This window comes from Eretmochelys imbricata, chromosome 2, assembly GCF_965152235.1.
Source record: "Eretmochelys imbricata isolate rEreImb1 chromosome 2, rEreImb1.hap1, whole genome shotgun sequence".
Lineage (NCBI taxonomy): Eukaryota > Metazoa > Chordata > Testudines > Cheloniidae > Eretmochelys > Eretmochelys imbricata.
The window spans coordinates 230653150-230677687 of record NC_135573.1 but is presented as its reverse complement, the minus strand read 5'-3'; the positions used below and the strand labels follow the sequence as shown (position 1 = coordinate 230677687).

The 24538-nt window shown below is 42.0% G+C and overlaps 1 protein-coding gene across 1 annotated transcript in view; it reads right to left on the bottom strand.

The window, feature by feature from the left end:
• Positions 1-24538, bottom strand: part of MALRD1 (MAM and LDL receptor class A domain containing 1) — a 513316-nt gene that overhangs the window by 241709 nt on the left and 247069 nt on the right. The window contains exon 19 of the mRNA XM_077808757.1: positions 5660-5747. Coding sequence (XP_077664883.1) covers positions 5660-5747 — 88 coding nt within the window. The remainder of the gene's footprint in view (positions 1-5659; positions 5748-24538) is intronic.

Genomic DNA, 24538 nt, shown 5'->3' with positions numbered 1-24538 from the left:
AATCTTCTGCCTCCCTGTCTAGTTTCATATGTCACCTGAAGACATTTGCTCCCTTGTCTATATCTCTTAATTCCCCCCACCACCACCATTGCAGATATTTTTACATTAACTTTGTATCGTTTAACTTTAGACATTGTTTGTGTGAAAGATGTTATACAAAATAAAGTTGTATTGTGCACTATTTAGATTTAAAAAAGGGAAAATGATCCATGAGAAAAGCATACAGCATGCACAACAGTCCTGCTGGACCTAATAATTTTGCCTAGAAGAAGTTTTTGCATGTTAAAACTAAGTTTGTCTGCATGAGAGCCTGCTAAGATAGCAATTCTTGGAAAATCATTTTGTGCTAAAATGTCTGCAGTTCTACTACTCTCCGTTACTACTGTGAGGTATGTCTACACTACAAAATTAGGTTGAATTTATAGAAGTCAGTTTTTTAGGAAGCATTTTTATACAGTCGATTGTGTGTGTACCCACACAAATGCTGTAAGTGCATTTAGTCGGTGGAGTGCGGCCACAGTACCGAGGCAACTGTCGACTTCCGGAGCGTTGCACTGTGGGTAGCTATCCCACAGTTCCTGCAGTCTCCACAGCCTATTTGAATTCTGGGTTGAAATTCCAATGCCTGATGGGGCAAAAACATGGGCAAAAACCCCCTTTGTTGATTTTAATTCCCTGTAAGCCAACCCTGTTAGCCATGTTGTCAGTCGCGCCCTCCCTCCGTCAAAGTTTTGTGCCTTTTTTCAGTGCAGACGCCATAGCACTGGGAACATGGAGTCCGCTCAGATCACGGCGGCAATTATGAGCACTATAAACACTGCGTGCATTATCCAGCAGGATATGCAGAACCATAACCTGCAAGAAAAGCAAAACCCCGGAGGAGGCGACTGCAGCGCCGTGACGAGAGTGATGAGGACATGGACATAGACTTCTCACAAAGTACGGGCCCCTGCAATGTGCACATCATGGTGTCAATTGGGCAGGTTCATGGCATGGAACACCGATTCTGGGCCCGGGAAACAAACACAGACTGGTGAGGCCGCATAGTGTTGCAGGTCTGGGACAATTCCCAGTGGCTGCAAAACTTTCACATGCGTAAGGGCACTTTCATGGAACTTTGTGACTTGCTTTCCCCTGCCCTGAAGTGCAAGAATACCAAGATGAGAGCAGCCCTCACAGTTGAGAAGCGACTGGCAATTGAGGGAGTTGAGAAGCGAGTAGCCTTCTGGGAGCTTGGAATGCCAGACAGCTACCGGTCAGTCGGGAATCAATTTGGAGTGGGCAAATCTACTGTGGGGGCTGCTGTGATGCAAGCAGCCAACACAATCACTGAGCTGCTGATATCAAGGGTAGTGACTCTGGGAAATGTGCACGTCATAGTGGATGGCTTTGCTGCAATGGGATTCCCTAACTGTGGTGGGGCGATAGACGGAACGCATATCCCTATCTTGGCACCGGAGCACAAAGGCAGTGAGTACATAAACTGCAAGGGGTACTGTTCAATGGTGCTGCAAGCACTGGTGGATCACAAGGGACGTTTCACCAACATCAACGTGGAATGTCTGGGAAAGGTACATGATGCTCGCATCTTCAGGAACTCTGGTGTGTTTCAACAGCTGCAGCAAGGGACTTACTTTCCAGACCAGAAAATAACGGTTGGGGATGTTGAAATGCCTATAGTTATCCCTGGGGACCCAGCGTACCCCTTAATGCCATGGCTCATGAAGCCGTACACAGGCACCCTGGACAGTAGTAAGGAGCTGTTCAACTATAGGCTGAGCAAGTGCAGAATGGTGGTAGAATGTGCATTTGGGCGTTTAAAAGGTCACTGGTGCAGTTTACTGAGTTGTTTAGACCGCAGCAAAACCAATATTCCCATTGTTTTTACTGCTTGCTGTGCGCTCCACAATATCTGTGAGGGTAAGGGGGAGACGTTTATGACAGGGTGGGAGGTTGAGGCAAATCGCCTGGCTGCTGATTACGCGCAGCCAGACACCAGGGTGGTTAGAAGAGTACAGGAGGGTGTGGTGCGCATCAGAGAAGCTTTGAAAACCAGTTTCATGACTGGCCAGGCTATGGTGTGAAAGTTCTGTTTGTTTCTCCATGATGGAACCCCTCCACTGGGTTCACTCTACTTTCCTGTAAGCTAAGCACTCTCCCCTCCCCCCTTCAATCACCGCTTGCAGAGGCAATAAAGACATTGTTGCTTCACATTCATGCATTCTTTATTTATTCATCACACAAATAGGGGGATAACTACCAAGGTAGCCTGGGAGGGGTGGTGGAGGAGGGAAGGACAAGGCCACACAGCACTTTAAAACTTATTGAATGCCAGCCTTCTGTTGCTTGGGCAATCCTCTGGGGTGGAGTGGCTGGGTGGCCGGAGGCCCCCCACCGCGTTCTTGGGCATCTGGGTGAGGATGCTATGGAACTTGGGGAGGAGGGCAGTTGGTTACACAAGGGCTGTAGCAGCGGTCTGTGGTCCTGCTGCCTTTCCTGCAGCTCAACCATATGCTGGAGCATATGAGTTTGATCCTCCAGCAGCCTGAGCATTGACTCCTGCCTTCTTTCAGCAAGCTGATGCCACCTACCATCTTCAGCCTGCCACCTCTCCTCGCGGTCATATTGTGTTTTCCTGCACTCTGAGATTGTCTGCCTCCATGTATTTTGCTGTGCTCTGTCAGTGTGGGAGGACAGCATGAGGTCAGAGAACATTTCATCGCAAGTGTGGTTTTTTTGCCTTCTAATCTTCGCTAGCCTCTGGGAAGGAGAAATATATACAGCTGGTGGAGGGGAAAAAAAAGCGAGAGTGGTAGTTAAAAAGACACATTTTATAGAACAATGGGTACACTCTTTCACAGTAAACCTTGCTGTTAACACTACATTGCACATGTGCTTTCATTACAAGGTCACATTTTGTCTTTTATTGAGGGTATGTCGGTTTGGTGTGAGAGATCACTCACGCAGGGCCAGGCAACAGAATTCGGCTTGCAGGCAGCCATGGTAAGCCGCAGTCTTTTGGCTTCTTGAACCTTCATAACATGTGGGAATGGTTTCAAAGAGCAGCACCCTCCTTTCCCATATGAAGTAGCCGTTGGGTTGGCCATTTAAAATGGGTTGGCAATTTAAAAGGAGGGGATGCGGTTTCTGGGTTAAAGTGCAGCAGAAACCCAACTAAGCCCCCCATCCCCCACACCCAATTCTCCGGGATGATGGCATGGCTAACAGTGGGGAAGATTTCTGTTCAGCCACAGGCAAACAGCCCAGTAGGAATGGGCAATTCTGAATATCCGCTTACTACAACCACCCTATTTCAACCAGGTGACCAAGAATGATATCACTCTCCTGAGGGTAACACAGAGAGATAAAGAACAGATGTTTGAATGCCAGCAAACACCAGGACCATACGCTGCAATGCTTTGTTCTGCAATGATTCCTGACTACATGCTACTGGCCTGGCGTGGTAAAGTGTCCTACCATGGAGAACAGAATAAGGCTGCCCTCCCCAGAAACCTTTTGCGAAGGCTTTGGGAGTACATCCAGGAGAGCTTTTTGGAGATGTCCCTGGAGGATTTCCACTCCATCCCCAGACCCGTTAACAGACTTTTCCAGTAGCTGTACCAGCCGCGAATGCCAGGGCAAATTAATCATTAAACATGCTTGCTTTTAAACCACGTATAATATTTACAAAGGTACACTCACCAGAGGTCCCTATTCCACCTTCAGGGTCTAGGAGCCCGCCTTGGATGGGTTCGGTGGGTACTGGCTCCAGGTCCAGGGTGATAAACAGATCCTGGCTGTTGGGGAAACCAGTTTCTCTGCTTCCTTGCTGTGAGCTATCTTCCTCGCCCCCAAAACCGGCTTCCATGTTGCCTCCCACTCCTTGGACGGAGTCAAAGCACTGAGTTGGGGTAGTGGTGGCTGCACCCCCTAGAATGGCATGCAGCTCATCATAGAAGCGGCATGTCTGGGCTCTGAACCGGAGCGGCCGTGTGCCTCTGGTTTTTTGGTAGGCTTGCCTGAGCGCCTTAATTTTCACGCGGCACTGCTGCGGGTCCTGTTATAGCCTCTGTCCTTCATGCCACTGGAGATTTTTTCAAATATTTTGGCATTTCGTCTTTTCGAACAGAGTTCTGCCAGCACAGATTTGTCTCCCCATATAGCGATCAGATCCCGAACCTCCCGTTCGGTCCATGCTGGAGCTCTTTGGCGATTCTGGGACTGCATGGTTTCCTGCGCTGATGGGCTCTGCAGGTGAGCTTGCCACGCTGACCAAACAGGAAATGAGATTCAAAAGTTCGCGGGCCTTTTCCTGTCTACCTGACCAGTGCATCCGAGTTGAGAGTGCTGTCCAGAGCGGCCACAATTGAGCACTCTGGGATAGCTCCCGGAGGCCAATACCGTCGAATTGTGTCCACACTACCCCAAATTCGACCCGGCAAGGTTGATTTCAGTGCTAATCCCCTCATCAGGGGTGGAGTAAAGAAATTGATTTTAAGAGTCCTTTAAGTCGAAAAAAAGGGCTTTGTCGTGTGGACGGGTGCAGGGTTAAATTGAGGTAACGCTGCTAAATTCGACCTCAACTCCTAGTGTAGACTAGGCCTGAGTCAGCTGTCACACCATATATTACATTCCATTTTCTTCTGCATCTAACACCAGCCCCCCTGGAAGCTTACTTTTTGTTTGTTTGTTTTAATGAAACACAGTAGGCATGGAATTTTGTAGATGTCTTGGGACACAAGGTATGATGGTTCTGTAGACACTGAACCAAACTAGGTAGTGAAGACTTCAGGCAGACAGTAGTATCATTCAAACTGTTTGTGTACTGCAGTGTGAGTGTTTGACTTCTTTGTTTTGACACTGTCAGAATAATGTCTTCATTAAATTGATTATACATATATGTATGTGCAGAGATATCTCTAAAAAAAGAAAAGGAGTACTTGTGGCACCTTAGAGAGCTGTAGCTCACGAAAGCTTATGCTCAAATAAATTGGTTAGTCTCTAAGGTGCCACAAGTACTCCTTGTCTTTTTGCGAATACAGACTAACACGGCTGTTAGTCTGAAACCTGAGAGATCTCTCTCTCTCTCTCTGTCAAAAGATGGAATGAATTTTGCCAAATGAAATTTAAATATATTTACACTATTTTAAAAGTTTGATGCTCCTTCGAGAAACCAAACTACCTTGTTGCTGGATATGGAAAACGCGTTCCTGTGACTGCCTGTTAGAGCTGCTGACATTTTTTAGACACTGGAATTTCTGTCTTATAGAGCTTATTTTCTAGCCAGTGTCCCCAGGCATCTAAGCACAGTTTCTTCCTCTTGCACATCTGACCTGATCTCAGAACTTAAGCTTAAGTGCATATGGCAAGAGGCACTTCCTTTTTCTGTAGGGTCAGGAATCAGTATACCAGGCATATCTAACATAAGAACAGCCATACTGGGTCAGACCAAAGGTCCATCTAGCCCAGTATCCTGTCTTCCATCAGTGGCCAATGCCAGGTGCTTCAGAGGGAATGAACAGAACAGATAATAATCAAATCACATTTTCTTCTTTTCACTAATTTGTTTTCCAGATGTCCATTTCCTCAGTATTTCCTTTCCGTACTCAATGTACTGGGTGTAAAGACATTTATAGTTACTTTTTAACTTTGTTCTCACCATTGTAAAGGGTACAGTCTGTAAAGGATAAGTCATCAATTCCAATGTCTCCACAGAAACCGTCTCCCACAGTACCTTCCACTAAGATCTAGGGAAACAATAATTATGAAACCATTTGTCAGCATATAGTAGACTTTCACTTCTCATTATATATTTAATATCAATTGATAGAAGAGCCATTTACTATGTTTCATGATTTTAAAATGAGCTTAAATTTGTTCTTGTGGAGATACTGTATTTGGTAACACTTCATGAAAGAGACTAATCATTATCAATGCTCTCTGCTGTTCATATTAATCACAGTGAACTACGACATTAATGTGGTTGGTTATACAGTCACATTTAAACCACTGAAACATTGTGACGTAAAATGATGGCAAGATGGTATAATAAGTGGCACATTATAATTAGCTCTTTTAGTAGTTACTGTAATAACATTAATCATGTTTAATTATTTTAATAGTTATGTGAATAAGTGATATACTTTTATGAGAATCTCATTAAACTGAAAATAATTAGATACACAGATATACTCTAGCAAACTTTAAAGAGAGGTACATATTTTACTAAATGTCATTAAAATAGCAGATACTTATGCATCCGATGAAGTGAGCTGTAGCTCACGAAAGCTTATACTCAAATAAATTTGTTAGTCTCTAAGGTGCCACAAATACTCCTTTTCTTTTTGTTTATACATTTACTTCTCATTATTGCCAAAATATAGAACAAATTAGTATTCAGAATAAACAGGCAAGAGAATTAGCTTTTTTCCTTTTGACTGATTCAGAACTGTCAAACACTGTGATGTCACAACCAATACAGTTACAGAGACCCTGTCAGCTTCAATTTTCTTAATTTTAACTTTCCTTTCAAAAATTCCTTGTTTCTTATAGAGTTCCCTTAAAATGCTATCTTCTTTTCAAAAAAAATTTACAAGGCTTCCCTGTTTCCCTGTTGGATGTTTACCAAGGTTAGAGCTTGCTGAAAAATGAGAACTTTTTTTATTTAAAAAGGGAGAAAAAAATTCATTTCAGTTCTTCCCCCCGCAACAAGGTTTCCAATTCACCCCAATTGTAATGATCCAACACCCCCTTCAGAATCCCCAAAACATTTTAAGTTGTCTTGCAGGGTGCAGTTGTCTCTCCGCCAAATTTATGGTTCAGTCACACTGAAGATGCTTCCCATGAGTGACTGGATCAATTACTAAGTAATATAGCCTTTGCCACACTTACTGTCCCGATTTTCTGACCCTACACGGGAAAAGCTAATAACCCGAGTATTCCAGGAAAAAAACATCATTGTTAATTACTGAAATAACATGCACACAGGAATGAGTTTCCATGAAGACCATGAAATGCTAGTTAAAAACTCAAATGCCAGTCTCAGCACATGACATTGGAGCTCAATATCCAGTTCACACAGAGGAACAAAGTATAAGTGGTAACCAGATGCCACAGCACTGCTTCACAGTACTACTAAAACATAATGCTTTTGCAATAATATCTAAAACTGCAAAAACAGAACATTTATTTCCAAAAATTTATGAACCGCAATTCCAAATAAAGTCACCAAAGATATGTGGTAATTGTGTGGAAGTATCTTGATTAAATGTCAGCAGCATTTTGAATAAAGCATCCTGGCATCAAATGCCATCTCAAAAATATACATTTGGATATTATGCTTTAATTCTTTTTTGTCCTATAGTTAATTAGCTGTTGTAAACCATGTGCAGGCAGGGTCCCCAACAACAAAGAAAAAAGAATGATGGATGCTTGCTTTTACTCTCCAAGAGAACCACCGTGATACATAAACCTCAATATTGATGCAAAATGGTTATAATTAAATTATTATAATTTATTCTTATAATATTAGGTCATTACAAACTTGTCTGTGCCTTTACTGAATTTCAAGAGATACCTACTCTTCTGCTATGCCCACAATGCACGGAAAATATAACAACATTACCATATGTTTTTGGTTGCTTATGTTATTAAATAAGATATTCAAGTTAATTAAAGAAATTTCAGGAAGCTTCTGCTTTCTGTTCCTTAGTTAAAAGTCTCATGTGTCAAAGGAAGGTGACACCTCCTTGGCCATGAAACCATGTTTACTACATCCAAGCATTTATGAAGACTCTAAAATACAACTTTTATAACTACTAGAGTACTTTGTTTTAATTCTATACTATTTCCATTTTATACTATGTTTTAAAGTATTTATTGGTTATTGCAATTTGTGCTTTGTACAAAATACTTAAAGAAGTTTTAATGGCCAGTTGTAAATACTATAAACAACAGGTCATAAATCTAAGGAAAACTGGAAGGAAAAAAAAAGGTAACAGACAACAAATTGTCTTTATCAAAAAACAGACCACCACTCTGGTCTAAAATATCATTTGGCACAGATATGATTTTTAAACAACAGACTTTGAAAAATATTTTTGTCCTGACTTTAAAAGAATGCAAGACTGTGTGTGTGTGGAGGGGTAAGCATGGGAGATTTATCAGAAGCCATAAAACATTAAAGAGGGCCTTCCTACCCCGCCCTTTGCAGGAAAAAGACTCTACTTAAACCTACTCAAAAGGTACTCAAGAATTTTCCACTCTCCGCCTTAATTTTATCACTCATCACACCTCTCCCTGCTGTCTATAGGAGCAAGACTGCTCAGAAGAATGAAGTCAGAGGGCAACACCAAACAAACAACCTCACTGCTAAGATTTTAACATGGATAGGTGAGACAGTTAGCTCAAGCACAGCCACAAAATGAGTATGATTTATTAACACAGGTTTCCTTGCTAATTTTGGTCATAATTTACCAAAGAAGAGCATGCCCACCAGAGGTAGTCTCATTCTTAAAGGGAGGCCCATCTCTGTTAAAAGCTCTCCACATACAGGGAGACATACAGAAAAGAATAAAACGGAAATAACAATTGTTTATCATTTGTGTTCCGTTTTGTGTAATATCTTTTCTTTCTTTAATAATAAAACAGTCATTATAATGTTGATGATTATTATGCCTGTTTTTAATTATGGTGTCCCCTCAGGCATGGCAAAGTACCCTATGTGATTAAAATAGTGAGAGTCACATCCTCTAAAGGAGCAGGGATCTACCTTAAAATACGATAAAGGCAAGGAAGAGGATAATGTAGCAGTAGTAAACTGGTTTCAGAGTAATAGCCGTGTTAGTCTGTATTCGCAAAAAGAAAAGGAGTACTTGTGGCACCTTAGAGACTAACCAATTTGAGCATGAGCTTTCCTGAGCTACAGCTCACTTCATCGGATGCATACCGTGGAAACTGCAGCAGACATTATATACACACAGAGATCAGTAAACTGTTAGCCATACTCTTACTACTGGAAAACATACAGATTGAGGCCTGGGGTAAATTTCTTTTTTTGCTTTAGATATGCTTCTACTTTAGCCTCACAAATATGAGCTTGCATATATTTGATGGTTTAAGGCTTGATTGTGGACTTACCATAATCCCTGAGTAAAGGGCAGCATGTAACTGCACTGTAGTTGTAGGGCCCTGGTCCTGCCCCCATTAAAGTTAATAGTAAAATTCCCATTAACTTCTATGGTGCAGGATCAAACCCAAGGAGGAGACCAAGTGGCATGTAATCTCCATCAGAACTTTACCTAGTACAGATTAGTTCCCCTGTGCATTAACTCAGCTGCAGTAACCAGGGTATTGGAGGCTAAGCCAAGGCTCCTTCCATACCCTAGTCACTTGAATGGGAAGGGGAATAGTGGCCACCATGGAGTAGCCCATCATCTGTGTCACCCATTCAGGGGTTTTTGCTCACCTTTATGCCCCTGTAAGAATATGTGTACAATGCACAATCCTGCCCACAGTCCACATGAAAATTGCAAGGATAGTTTGCCACTAGGATATCATGTCACTGAAAATAACATTAAATCTAGATAATGTTTATCACTTATATAGTACTTGACATGTTTAAAGCACTGTGCAAACATTAAATAATTAAGATGCTGCTTCCGCTCTGATGATGCATATGGTTCACAACATCAAAGACAGCTATCCAATAAAAGGAACAGGTACAAAAATAGATAGCAATTTATTTATGGAACAATGGTCCTGTAGACAAAACAAGTACTGAGTTGCAAGATGACACTCATTTGTGATTTCTCACTGACTAATGCACTGCATGCTGTTCTAGTTCTTGGTGAAATTAACTAATGTGTGCATGAAAGTTTTTTTTTTTAAAGCACGCTTTTGAAGAGAATATTAATTAATCCAGCATAATGTGTGCCTAAAATGAAAACTTCGAATGAAAAAACCCAACAGAATCATTGCAAGAAAAAAGTCTCCTGTCCTTTCAATGTGGAGCATTACTTTCCCCCGTAACACACACAGACACATAAAAATCATATCCTAAATAGTCATCCATCCTTTTGTTTTCCATTTAATTTAAAACAGAGCCCGTATTACACCTCAATAGTGTTCCTTAGTGCTGGCATTATAAAAAATGCACCGTGACAGGACAAATCAGGATAGCCATTTTTAGTGAACACCACAAAACAAGGTATATAAGTAACTTGCCAACACTCGAAATTCAGTTGTGTTCAATTTTAATCGTCCTTGTTACACCCTGTTGTGATACTGAAAGACCTAATGTACGTCTTTCAGTGAACTGTAATTCACAGAAAGAGAGCAGGAGTCCTGCAAATTAGCAATGTAAACATAGAGACAGGTTGTGTATTTTTTTTTAAAAAAAGTGTTTTGTCTGGTGAACCTTAGCTCAATATTTTTTTCCTCTGATAATTCACTACCTTAAAGAAAAAAATAAAATAAAATTTGAATTTCTTGGAAGGCTTCTTTAGTTACTCAGTGACTAGTATCCTGGGTTTTTGCATAAAACTTTATTCAAATTATTTCTTTAAAATAACACAGAAAATGTAGGTGTTTGTTTGGGGAAGTATCTACTAGACATATTAATTCAATTCTGCCATAGGGTCAACCACATGAGTTCAGACAAACTTCACAGTGTAGTTCTAACTCAAATAGATTACAGATCCTTAATATGAGACTTTGATTTATCCTTGGGCTTTCTAAAAGAACAGCTGTTCAAAGCACTGAGGTTGTTTTAAGTACTACTCTGTATTTGCCAGTTTAAAAGTGGAAACAGGGTCAGTTTCTGATCTAGTTTTGTAGTATATAGCTGGGTCTATGTGAAACCTTTGTAAATGTTTACCACTTTTAAATTAATTTGCCAGCTGAAACTCTTCAAACTGAATATGCTATTATAAAACAATCTGCAGGGAACTTACCTACCATGAAGCTCATTTCACATCTCACTTATTATTTGAACGAGGATAAATAGTTCCTGATTTCTCCAGCTCTAATAACTGCTCAATCCAGGTTGAATCAAGGTGTACTTGCTGAAAGGCAGATTTAAGGGTACTCTCTAGGGAAGTGGGAGCCCTATGTTCAAGTTTCTGCTCCAGAGTTAGGATTCAAACCTCGAACTCCTACATCCTAGGTGAATGCCTTAAGGTTATGATGAGAGCACCACTACAACCTCCTCCTCCATTTATATTAATCTAGCCCTTCATTTCCTTTACTTTTCTTAAAATATCTAAAACAAAATATTTTGTTTCAGGTTGAAGCATTTTTTCCCAACTTTTTCAATTTGCTGAAAATTCCAGAAATAATCAGTTTTTGTTTGACCTGCCAGAACAGAAAAAAAAATGTCAGTTATACACAGCTCTGTATTTATGTGTGTTGTTGGCTCAGCACCAGAGTGCTCAAGCCCAAAATGCACAAAATATAGCTCAAGTTATATAACTTCTTTCTCACCCTATTGTATTTACACTGTCAAGAATATAATGGAATAGAAGAAAACTGGTGCCTACAAACTAGAAGAGTCATATTTATGTAAAGCTTTATGAATGACTAAGTGGCAAATACAATGAGAAGTCCTTGTGGCACCTTAGAGACTAACAAATTTATTTGGGCATAAGCTTCCATGGGCTAAAACCCACTTTATCAGATGCATGGAGTGAAAAATACGGTAAGCAGTATATATAATATGTATCACAGCACATGAAAAGATGGGAGTTGCCTTACAAAGTGGGGGGTCAGTGTTAATGAGGCCAATGCAATCAAGGTGAACGTTATCCATTTCCAACAGTTGACAAGAAGGTGTGAGTATGAGCAGAGGGAAAATTACTTTTTGTAGTGACCCATCCACTCCCAGTCTTTATTCTGGCCTAATTTGATGGTGTCCAGTTTGCAAATTAATTCCAGTTCTGCAATTTCTCATTGACATCTGTTTTTGAAGTTTTTTTGTTGAAGAATTGCCACTTTTAAGTCTGTTATTGAGTGTCCAGGGAGATTGAAGTGCTCTCCTACTGGTTTTTGAATGTTCCAATTCTTGATGTCTGATTTGTGTCCATTTATTCTTTTGCGTAGAGACTGTCCGGTTTGGCCAATGTACATGGCAGAGGGTCATTGCTGGCACATTATGGCATATATCGTATTGGTAAATGTGCAGATGAACGAGCCCCATTCCTGGCCAATGGGAGCTGTGGGAAGTGCCGGCCAGTGCGTCCCTCCGTCCTGCCACTTTCTGAAGCTCCCATTGGCCGGGAACGGTGATCCGCAGAGCTGCAGGGGGCCATGCGTGTGGATGGTCAACATCTGCAAAATGTCTTGCAGCCTGCAATCAGCTTACCCTGATGGGCCACGTTCAGCCCACGGGCCGCAGGTTGCTCACCACTGCCCTAACAGCATCCCAATGGAAGAAGATATCATTGTAATCTGGTAGTGAGTTTTAACTGGCCTACCCAGCTGAATGTACTCCAACCCACTAATGTCATATCTGGTATCTAGAAGGTGTCATGTGAACTATCAATATAAAGCTAATAACATACTGATCATTAATGTAAGTAGAGTCAGGATGAGCTCCACCCTGACATCTGGTAGTGAGTTGTGGCAAGTTGTGGAAAAGAACTTCAATGGCTGATCTCATTTGCATAGGCACACCCACCCCGCCTAGCATGAGCCCATAGCTGCCCAAATGGTCACTTTGGCTGCTGTGGGATCCCCAGTTTCTCTGTTATTGGGGCAAGAAGAATAAATTGTTATTATCCTGATTATGTGAATCAAAGACAGTGGAACTGTACTTGGCCTTTTGTTATGATGGAGGGACTCGCCATCAACTAAGTAGAACTCGCTAGGCAAGGGACATGGGTTCCAAAACTCAGTGAATTGAAAGAGGCTGGGGATAGGTATTACTACCTGGTAGTATGGGCCCCTGATGAGGGCCCTACATGCTAATTGCATCTCCTTCTTCCTCCACTGTGGAATGTCAGAGCTAATTTTGATTCTATTAGGAGTTAGTTGCAGGCTGCTGAGCTGAATTCACTTTGGGCCAATGGTGCACAGCCCTGAGGCTCCCCTACTACAAGCTGAAATCATTAAGTGTTGTGTTAAGTAATGGAGGAGCCTGAAGATATATTACAGAGCAGGTTGTGGGACAGCTGGCAGAGCGGAGTGGCTGGTGGAGCGGAGCGTTTGTGGGATGGCTGGAGCAGCTCATGTGTGGGGGCTGGCAGAGCAGAGCGATTTGTGGGACGGCTGGTAGAGTGGAGCGGAGCCCCATGGAGAGATGGGGCAATCGGCTTTGGACCACGTAAGGTGCCCCTTAACTCTCCCATTTCCACCCAGGTTGGGAGGTAAAACTCTGCAGCTAAACGTTCGAACTCTGGGGCTGCACTGACCAGGGGAAGAGACTTTTGGGTTGTTGGACTTTTGGGACTTTGGGTGACTTTTGGGTTGCTGGACTCAAGAACCAAAGGGAAAGGATACAGCCCAATTTGCTTGGGATAGGTTTTGCTCATAGGTTGTGGTATGAATCCTTTTTGATGGTGTTTCCCCAACGTAATGCCACATTGTTTCTCTCCATCATTAAAAAGCTTTTGCTACACTCAGACTCTGTGCTTGTGAGAGGAGAAGTATTGCCTCTTAGAGGCGCCCAGAGGGGGTGGTATATATTTGTCCCAGGTCACTGGGTGGGGGGTTCGAGCCAGTTTTGCATTGTGTTATTGAAATGGAACCCCTAGATACTGAACCCGGCCCTTGTTGCTGCCGACTCTGATGGGCAGAAGGGTTACATTAATATTATTGAATGGTGAATGTACAGAGGATAAATTCAAAATTAGAAACACATTGGAAATTATGTTCTTAAAATATGTCTGCCAGGCAGGGCTTAAGTTACCCCACCCTAGACAAAGGAATGTGGTTCTGCTATCTGAAAGGCATTTTCAAGGTACATTAAGAGACAATGGGAACACAATTTACATCAAAAGTAATCAGGAGCATCAAAGTCAACAAGGGAAGGAGACAACCACTCAGCATCACAGTAGGGGAGAGGAGTTTGCAGGAACAGATCAATTTGCATTTTAGCAAACATGGGCGGGGGGAGAGCAGAGGGGGGAGAAACCAGCATGAAACTTCCTTCACCTCTGCTGGAATCAGAGCACTGAAACAGAGCTGCTTAACACACAGACATTCAGGCCAGGATTCAACTCAGAAGTTAAGTTGACCCAGCTACATCCTCACCCTTGAGGGACATAGTTAAGCTGACCTAATCCCCAGTGTAGACAGTGCTAGGCTGATGGAAGAATTCTTCCATCGACCTAGCTACCACTTCCCGGGGAGATGGAATAACTGTGCTGATGGGAGAACCCCTCCGTGACTATAGTGAGTGTCTACACTGAAGTGCTGAGCAGCACAGTCGTAGCATTTCAAGTGTAGACAAGCCCTCAGTGCATGCTTGCATGCTGGCTGGAAGCATCCAGTCAAGAGAATTACAGCAGCAGAACATTCTGAGGTGCTCATGGTTACAAGGCAGGCCCTCACTAGTCTGGATTGTACCGCAGAATGTTTTTCTAGTTAGCTAGCTGCTTTAAAATGATCTATTTTCATCTTTGGTGTTAAGAAACATACCTTTCAGATTGGAGATATTTTGTCAGTCCCATTAAATATCACAAGTGAATGCTTTTACATTGTAAACACATGACACAGCATTAAAATACTGGGCATAGGCAGGTGGAGTGAAATTTCACTTTGTCTTAACTGTTCTGCTAATCAGGTCTCTCAATTGGCACAATATGCCTCTCCTTGCATGTGCCTCTTTTTAAATGTTTAAATTAAAGTGTAAACATTAATACTTCACACAACATGTACTGCTATTTTTTCACTTGAGAAGGCTAAATAGTCTACAAGAATGTACTCATAAGCAACATAAAAATATCTACGGCTAACTGGGTTTTCAGTGCAATTAGCACCCTAGGGAAATCAGATTTTTGGCAGCCCCTCCAAAATATAAGCAAATTTATTCCCTTGGAACTCAAAATGCATCCATTCATTTCTGACATCGTGGACAACTGGCCTAGTCAACCAATGCTAAGGCTGGTCCTCAGTGATATTCTAAGTTTGTCAAGGATATATTCCAGTGAAAAATTCATGGGTGAGTTGTGGTAGCAATCTCATGACTTCTGAGTAGCGAAACTATGGGGAAAATCATAAATAAAACACACAATGGTCAGCATTTAAAAGTCAGCATTTACCAAGAGCTAGCAGATTGTGGTATCCGGACTACTTTTGAATAGGGAATATCTGTAGTATCTCAGGTTTCAGAGTAGTATCTCAGGCACTAAAGCACGGTAACTGTTGGCAAACACTGATGTTTAATGATGACCACTGCAAGATTATCAGAATTGCCATATCAGACAAGAGTACTGGCAGGGCCGGCCCACAACATTTTGGCACCTGAGGCAGGGAGCTCAAATGACGCCCCCATATCCCCTTGCTTGGGCCAAAACTTTGAAAGGTCTCAATTCTGCCTTCTTCCTGTTCTACTCCTCTCATGGTACTGCTCTGCTACCTACCCCAATAAAGGAGAACTAACAACTTAAAATGCCTTGTTCAAAAATTTTAAGTAACACTTAACTTGCAAACACCAGAACAGCAAATGTAACTTTTCTTGTCTGCATAATAAACACTGGCATTTTTATCTGTTTGAATAATCAAAGTGGTGCTTTCCGTGCCTTCTTGGTTCCAAAGATTTTCTTGCAAGGCCAACCAGCCTCTCCTGTGTCATTGTGGAGTACAGATGTGTTTTTATTAACTTCAGCTTGGAGAAGCTGCGTTCTCCACGGGCAACTGTTACAGGAAGTGTTAGAAGTATGCACAGAGCAACAAAAGCATTTGGAAAGAGGGTGGTCATCTTATTTGTGCACATATATTCCAGAACAGCCTTTGAAGTTGATCCTGCTGAAATGTATCTTGAAAGGGCTTTCAGTTCATCACCTATATCACTCGTATCAATAGTACACATGTCATCATGTGTCAACATTGTCTGTCGTGCCCTTCATTGCTGGTGTAGGTCTTCTTCAGGAATACTGAGGAGTTTTGGAATATCATACAACATCCCAAATATACTGCTGTGTTCCTTGAACTGCATGAAATGTTCTTCAACTGACTGTATTGCACAATCAAGCACCTAGTTAAAGAATTCAACTTTGAATTGTTGTTTGGGGTCTCTTATGGGATTATCCCGTGCCACCTTCTTCGGTGACTTGCATTCTTGAATGGGTGGGAAAATAGCTTCAGTGTGAAGTTCCTCTGCCAAATTCTGTGCACTCTTCAGAAAATTCTCAAATCCCTCATCTGACCGGTGAGACCGTATGTATGACTTTGCTTTGTCCAGTTGTTTCATTGCTCCAGATATATCAAGGTCAACACCTTGGAGTCTCTTGCTTACAACATTTATTTCAAACAGTATGTCATGCCACAACACTAAGCCACACAGAAATTTGAAGTTATGTATGTTTCTGGTGATTCCATTTCCCTCTGCCACTGTTATCCTACGAACAGTTTCTGTCATAGCATTATCCTCCATAATGACAATTATGGCATCATCTATCTTCCCAATTTGGTGTTTGATAGGCTTTATCACCTCCACTTGACTTTCCCATCATGTGGCACGCAGTGGTTTCAGTGTCAGAGAGGATGCTCCCAGATGTTGCTTCAAAATTTGCCATCGATGAGTTGATGCAGAGAAAAATACATAGATGCTTTGAAATACATTAAAAAATTCAGCAGCCTCACTAGAAACTGATGCTGCATCACTGACCACCAAGTTCAATGAATGAGAACTGCATGGGACAAAAAAAGCTCGAGGGTTTAACTCTTGGCTCCCTGTCTGCACTTCTCTGTTCTTTCCTCTCATGTCAGCTATCGCAATTCCTGTATCTTCCAGCTCTTTAAGAAGCACATATTTGTCATACCAGCTCCTGTAGTATCAGCAATGTCAATAAATTCTAGAAAATGCTCTTTTACAGTCACCATTGCAGGGACATTTTCACTAGGTTCTGTTGTTGTTACAAAACACACCATTAAAGTAATTTGTTCTGTATGGCTGCTGTCAGGTATGCAGTCCAGAATAACAGAGTAATATCTCGCTGACTTCAGATCTGTCACAATCTTCTGTTTGACTTTTGTTGCCAGTAACTGTATGATCTCATTTTGAATTGTTTTTCTAAGGTAGTGGTGTGTGTACATTTCTTGGGTGGTGACTCTTCTTAGATGCTCCTGGAGTACAGCATCAAACTCATCCATCAGCTCCACAATTTTAAGGAAGTTTCCATTGTTTGGCTCATTCAGCTGATCTGAAGTGCCATGCAGTGCTTGGTTTTGGGTAGCAGGCATTCTCCCAATGGCAATCAGCCTTTTCAGAACATTTTGCCAGTACAGAGACTCTGATGCAATCTTCTCTTGATGCTGATAATCTATGGTGGCCTTTAACCTTAGTCTCATCTTAAGATCTTTCCACGTATGGAATGCTCTCTGGTGCTTTGCTGCCTTCTCATGGCATGCCAGATTTCTAGCCAGATTTTTCCAGTCCTTTGTTCCTGTAGAACCCAATGTAGCTGGAACATTAGACTGGAAGAGTCTGCAACAAAAACAGTATGCAGCATTCTGGGTTTATATAAACCATGGCCTCTCCACTTTGTCACCACTGGGAATTTCACACCAGTAATATGTTGGATGGAAACTTCTATTTTCATTGTCTTTGGGGAACATGAAGTGTTTCACTTGCTGTGGCCCATGCAGTACAAGAAAGTCCCTCAGGCTACTGCTCAAGTGGGTCCACAGTCCTGGATCGAGACTTAAGGAACTAAACTCAGCAGCAGCTGTTTCTTGCACCTCCACCACACTCTGATCTACACTTTTCTTCAGGAATGTGCATGGTTACATCCATTTGAGATGGAGATATGGATGCTGCAGTAGCTGCCAGGTCACCTGCACTCTGACTAACTGGAAGATCAGGCATCTCCTCACCACTCACATCCTCACTGGGGCCGGAAGGCTCACCGTGAACATTTTTGTCTATGTATCTCAGGAGAGCGCCTGCCTGCTTAGATAAAAAAGCTTCATTTGCTTTCTTTCTTTTTCTGAATGCTGCCCCAGAGGGGCGTTTTCTTCTTTCACTCATGACTGATATTCTGTGCCAGCTATAGTGGCTCTCAACACTCAATTGAAGGGGACAAATAAGCAGGCTGGTAGTAGGGCCTGAGTGAGGGAAGATATCAGCATCTTAAGGGCCTAACTGGCTCCTACTACTTCAGTTGACTGCCTTTTCTCCTCAAGTGGATTCAGGGAAGCAGCAGGAAACAGGTAGCTCCCTGAGAAGCTGATGTTAATCAGTCCAGGCTTCTGGGGGTGCTAGAGAGGTACATAGGAGGCTCCTCCTCCTCTCTCTCCCTGCAGCTCCTGCTGCTTTCTGTTATTCCCTCTCAACTTTTCTCCTGCCTGCCTGTTATGTCTGTAAGCAGTGTCAGGATGAGCTCCACCCTGACATCTGGTGGTGAGGTGTGGCAAGTTGTGGAAAAGAACTTCAGGGGCTGATCTTATTTGCATAGGCACACCCACCACGCCTAGAATGAGACCATAGCTGCCCAAATGGTCACTTTGGCTGCTGTGGGATCCCCAGTGTCTCTGTTATTGGGGCAGGAAGAATAAATTGTTATTACCCTGATTATGGGAACTGTGCTTGGAACTGTACGTGGCCTTTTGTTATGATGGAGGGATTCACCATCAACTAAGTAGCACTTGCTAGGCAAGGGTCATGGGTTCCAAAACTGTGTGAATGGAGAGAGGCTGGGGGCAAGTATTAATACTTGGTGGCATGGGCCCCTTGGTGAGGGCCTTACATGCTAATTGCACTTCCTCCTCTCTCCACTGTGGAATATCAGAGCTAATTTTGATTTCATTAGAAGTCTAGTTATAGGCTGCTGAGCTCATCTTGGGCTGACAGTGCACCAGCACTGGGGCTCCCCTACTACAAGCTGAATTCGCCTAAGAGCTGAAATCACTGAGTGTTGTGTTAAGTAGTGGGGGAGCCTGAAGATATATTGTGGAGCAGTTTGCGGGACGGCTGGTGAAGCAGTTCGACGCGGAGCAGTTTGTGGCTGGCAGGAGCTGCTTGTGGGCCGTGGAGCTGAGCGAAGGAGTTCGTGGGGCGGCTGGCAGAGCGGAGCGCAGCTGTGCGAAGGACTTCATGGGGCGGCTGGCGGAGCGGAGCGCTGCTATGGAGCTATGGGGCGGTCAGCTTCAGATCATGTAAGGTGCCTCTTACCCCCGTCCCATTTCCACCCAGGTTGGGAGGTAAAGCTCCACAGATAAACTATCGAACTCTGGGGCTGCCCTGACCAGGGACAGAGACTTTTGGGGCATTGGACTTTTGGGACTTTGGGTGATTTGGGGTTGCTGGACTCAAGAACCAAAGGGAAAAGGGCATGCCCCAATTTGCTTGGGGTGGGGTTTTTTTGCTCATGGGTTGTGTTATGAATCCTGTTGGTGGTGTTTCCCCAACATAATGCCACATTGTTTCTCTCTGTTATTAAAAGGCTTTTGCTACACTCAGACTATGTGCTTGCGAGAGGGGAAGTATTGCCTCTTGGAGGCGCCCAGCGGGGGTGGTATATATTTGTCCCAGGTCACTGGGTGGGGGCTCAAGCCGGTTTGCATTGTATTATTGGAATGGATCCCCTAGATATTGAACCCGGCCCTTGTTGCTGCCAACTCTGACGGGCAGAAGGGTTACATGTCTCTTGTGCCCGCCTTCCTCCAGCACAGCACTCCACCATTCCTGTGCATCTAGAGCAGAGAGAATACATATGCACCAGTAGCAGACACAATTTTCTACACTCTGGGTCCTAGTGCCTGCCCCTCCACCCCAGTCCGGCACCTGAGGCAGCCACCTCAGTTCACCTCATGTTAAGGCCAGCCCTGAGTAGTGGGCCAACCACTCAGCATCCTGAGGCTAATTACCACCAATTGGATGTACTTTTGAGGCTAAAACAAACACTCAGTATTGTTTCTCACTATGCAACATTATACTATGAGGAAAATTTTGTATTGATTCCATTTAATGACCAGTACCCTGAAACAAAGAACTTTTGTAGTAACTATCCTTCCTGGAGAAGTATAGGCAATTTTTCTCCTGAAAAGTTTGGGGCTTCTTGTGACAGTTCCTGTTAGAATTTCTTCGTTAGCTACATCTTGCCTTTTACATAGAGTCCCTGAAAGGGTCAGGTTCTCTATTTCCGTTCCCCCTCAAAAAATATCATCCTATAGTTTTAGGTGTATTCTTGTCACCACATTTTTCCCTTTAACAATTTGATTACACTGCCATGGTGTTGTAGCTCTTGGTACCCCCATTCAGAGTTGTCCAATCTGGGTGTGTGTGTCAGTATTTATTCATCCACTCCTGCACAACCTCTCCCCACTAACAACAAATTAAGGGCCTTTGAAAATAAAATAAAACATGAAAATTAAGGAATCCATGACAGCAGAGAAGATATTTTGGCTGACCCTCTATGCCATCACTCTGGAAGATTTAGCATAGTAAGATGCAGCCCAGGGAAAAAAGGGGGCTAAAATGTCATGACGTGGGCTGCTCTGAGGGCTGGTATGTCCCCCCCTCCCCCAACATATACTAGAACATCCAGGAGCTTCCCAAAGTTACAATGCCCTCCCCACAGATATCTAAGGGCTGCTCCACAGCAGCCCAGAATACTCTGTTCCAGTGTATGCTACATGCATTCCCCTCCCACTCCCAGTGGGGCCTCAAGGAGGCCAGCCTGTGGCTCTCCTACGCAAGGCCTATGCCCATGGAAATTTTTCCTCTGGTTAGCTAAGGAGATGTCGTTGGAAAGAGAATCAATCACTCCCTTCTATTCAGGGAGATTCTCTTGATAGTTGTCACAAATATTCATAGTAGAAACTGAGTAAGCTACCAAATCACTCTGTAGAACATAAGGATGGGGGTAAGTGTTCATTACTCATATATATTGCTTAAACTTATGTACCTTGACTTACACCAAGTTTTGCCTCAGTCATCTGTAAAACTGCAATAGTAAGACAGAATTACCACTTCTACTTCCTGCATGCACACACTAACTCCACCAATTATAGCAAGAAAAGTAGAAAGTTGTGAGCAGAACAAAAAAAACCTGGGATGAAATCCTGGCTCCATTAAAATCAATGGGAGTTTTGACATTGGTTTCAATGGGGCTAGGATTAATCTTTGTTTCTTAAAACACACTCTCTCACATCCTAGCTTGGCTATCATGTGCCAAGAGACTATGAAAATATGAAGTTTTGGTTAAGGCATAGGATTGGAAAAAGGATATTTTCCTAAGCCTTCTACAGCTTTCCTATGAGTCTCTAGTGACATTTTCAAAAATGCCTCCTAGAGCAAGTCAGGAAGGGGAAAAATCCATTAAATGTTTCGTGTTTTACATCAAAGAAGGTAATTTGGGGAAAAATTTTCTGACCAGCTGTACTACTCACAGCACTTTGCATTTACACAGCACTTTTCATCCATGACTCTAAATATTTTATGCAGTTGACCAAATATCATTATCCCTTTTTTATAATCCTTAATTACTAGTAAGGTTTGGGACAGCATAGGCTTCTTTTTCAAAGGCACTGAAAATCTACAGCTTCCCTTGTCTTCACCTTAACAACTGAGGCATCCAAGTGAAAAGCCACTTTTGAATATGTTGATCCTAATTTTTCATTGCCTCAGTTTCTCCATATTCAATTATGTTACAGGTCTGCGTGAAGCTTATGTTTTTTAATAGATGTCATGGACTTTGGGGATCCCTGAATGTCAGGTGCTACAGAAAACAAAGGTTATGTATTATATTGTTTAGCCCATACTAAAAAACAAAACTAAGAAAACTAAGACTGCAAAAGTAATAACTTAAAGCCAGGGAACGGCAATGTTAAGGTTGTACAGGCAATCTTAACTCTGCTCCCATGCATCCATGTTTTAACTGTGTCTTTTACTGCATGAACTCATTTTATATTTGTATTATTGTAGCACCTAGGAACCCTAGTCATGCACTAGGACCCCATTGTGCTAGGCACTGTACAAACACAGAGCAAAAAGATGGTCCATGCTTACAATCTTAGTAACATTTCTTCAGGACCCTTGCCTCAATTAGTGTCCATACTGAACAAAGTATTTTCCCTGTCTCTGATAGTGGTTTCCCTGCTTCACCAACCTTTCTATACTGTTAAATCATCTTTGCCTGAGATGACATTGCTGGAGTTTATAACATTACTTCAGAAAAATACTATTTTTGCCTTTAGAATATATATCATTGCACCAAATGTGTTTACTAAAAGATTTCCACCCACCCACACTTCATTTCAAATACACCAGTTGAACACTCATTATCAAAACAGTCAGTATAGTTTACACAAACAGAAGGATAAACATTCCCATAAAATCCACTTAACTATACATTTATTTGCCATATTCAGTTAAGTGCTTCCTTTCTGCAAAAGCATTTTGGTTTAAATAGGAATAGATTCTGCAGTCCCCCACCTCCCCCTCTTTACTTATCACAAGCTAAGGGGAGAAATTCTTGTGAGACCTGTGCATTAAATACAGTAGCACATCAGGGCTGGGGGTTTCTTTTGGTTTGGTTTGGTTTTTCTAATTGGGCTGCACACATGTGAATACTGAGGTTTTGCATACACAGTTGAGACATATATACGAAATACATCTCAGCTTAGATAGAGGAACCCAATTGCCCTTATACTGGACATAACACTGTGGTTTGCAGTCCCTTGGTAGATGGCATATCATAGCCATAAATTATTATTATTTCTATTTACCTAATTTATGACAAATATGAAATTAGGTGTCACTGTTCGATGACTGTTCAGTAGACTTTGCAAAATCGGCTGGTGATCTCTGTGCAGCACTTAGTGGTCATGTGTCAACACAACAAAACCACAACCAGTTAGTATAACTGGCCCTCCAACAGGTCAAGAAATGAAGGAGCCTCTTAGCCACAGAGAAGCACTCCTGCTAGTTCAGGTCTGAGGTACGTTGACCCAGAAGTGTGAAGAAGCTGGCATTGCCTCTGCTATATCTATTCTGTGGATAAAGAGGGCTTCAGTCTCCAGGGCTGTCAAGCCAAAGATTTTCACCTGCAAGTTGTGATAGATCAGTTGATCAAAACCCAGCATGGAATGAAGACCCAACACTTATACTATCTCATCCAAAGAATACAAATGGAGCATGTTGGAGGTAAGTGAGAGATTAATTAAAGTAATTGTAATCATCTCACTGTTACTTAGTAATCCCCCTACATACTTGTTGCTGGCATCTAGCATCTCTCATATATGTAGATAGTAAGCTATTTGGGGCAGGTGCCATATTTTCACAGTGTGTGTATACAATGCTTAACACATTAGTGCCTCTAAGCAACATAACAACAAGAACAGAAGCAGTTAAAGCTCCATTTTCTAAGTCAAACCTTTTGTCCCCAAGATCAAGCTAATAACTCAAATATCATAACATGAATCTACAACTAATTCTATGGGTAAAATTAAAAAAAAAAGGAGTGACTGACAATAAATCAGTTTAAGACTGAGCTAATGAGCTAAGTAACTGAAAAACAGTATAATGAAGGTAGAACTTATCTTATTTTTAAACAAACAACAAGATGACAAATCAGATAAGATCTCAATACGCACGATAAAATGGAAAAACAATTCATTTTAATCCAATATTTCAAAATGAATGAAATTGACTTTACAATCAATGTAATATTTCATCAGATTGTTTCTAGTGTTAAAAATAAGGCCAATTCTTCATTTCAACACTGTATAGGAAATACACCAGAGGATTAATATGTCGTAACCAATTAAAAATAATACTTCCTCCACCATTTGAATAGCCAAATACTAAAGTGGTGTTTTGCTGATCCCATCACAGATCGTGCATATTATATTGTAGAGCTGGATATATCATTTGAAACAATCCTAGTATTCATTTTTCTTTTTCACCCCAAGTAGTCTAAAAATACAATGCTGATAATATCAATATTTCATTGAAACTGATCCAACTCTCCTTTTGTTTGATTCTTCAAAGAAAAACAATAGCAAGTATATCCCAACAGACTCCTTTTTACGTGAAGACTTCAACATTATTTTCTCTCTAAATTGATACAGTATGAAGTCTACAATTTTTCACTTTCTGTGTACCCTGCAATAGATAAGCCACATGAAAATTGGCAGCACAATGGTTGCAGCATATTTTGTCTGCAAAGAAAAGGGACACTATCATATTTCTCAGTAATGTTGCCTACCAGCTGATATAGGAGTGATGTCGCCTGACTCTGAAGTCAATTCTGAGTTTTCTCCTCATCCAGACCTTGGTGGTTAACCATCTTGGGTTGTGGGATTTAAAGAGAAGGATACATGATGGGATCCTTCAGGAGTCTAGGACATAAATCCACAGGGAGAAGGAAGCTAAGGA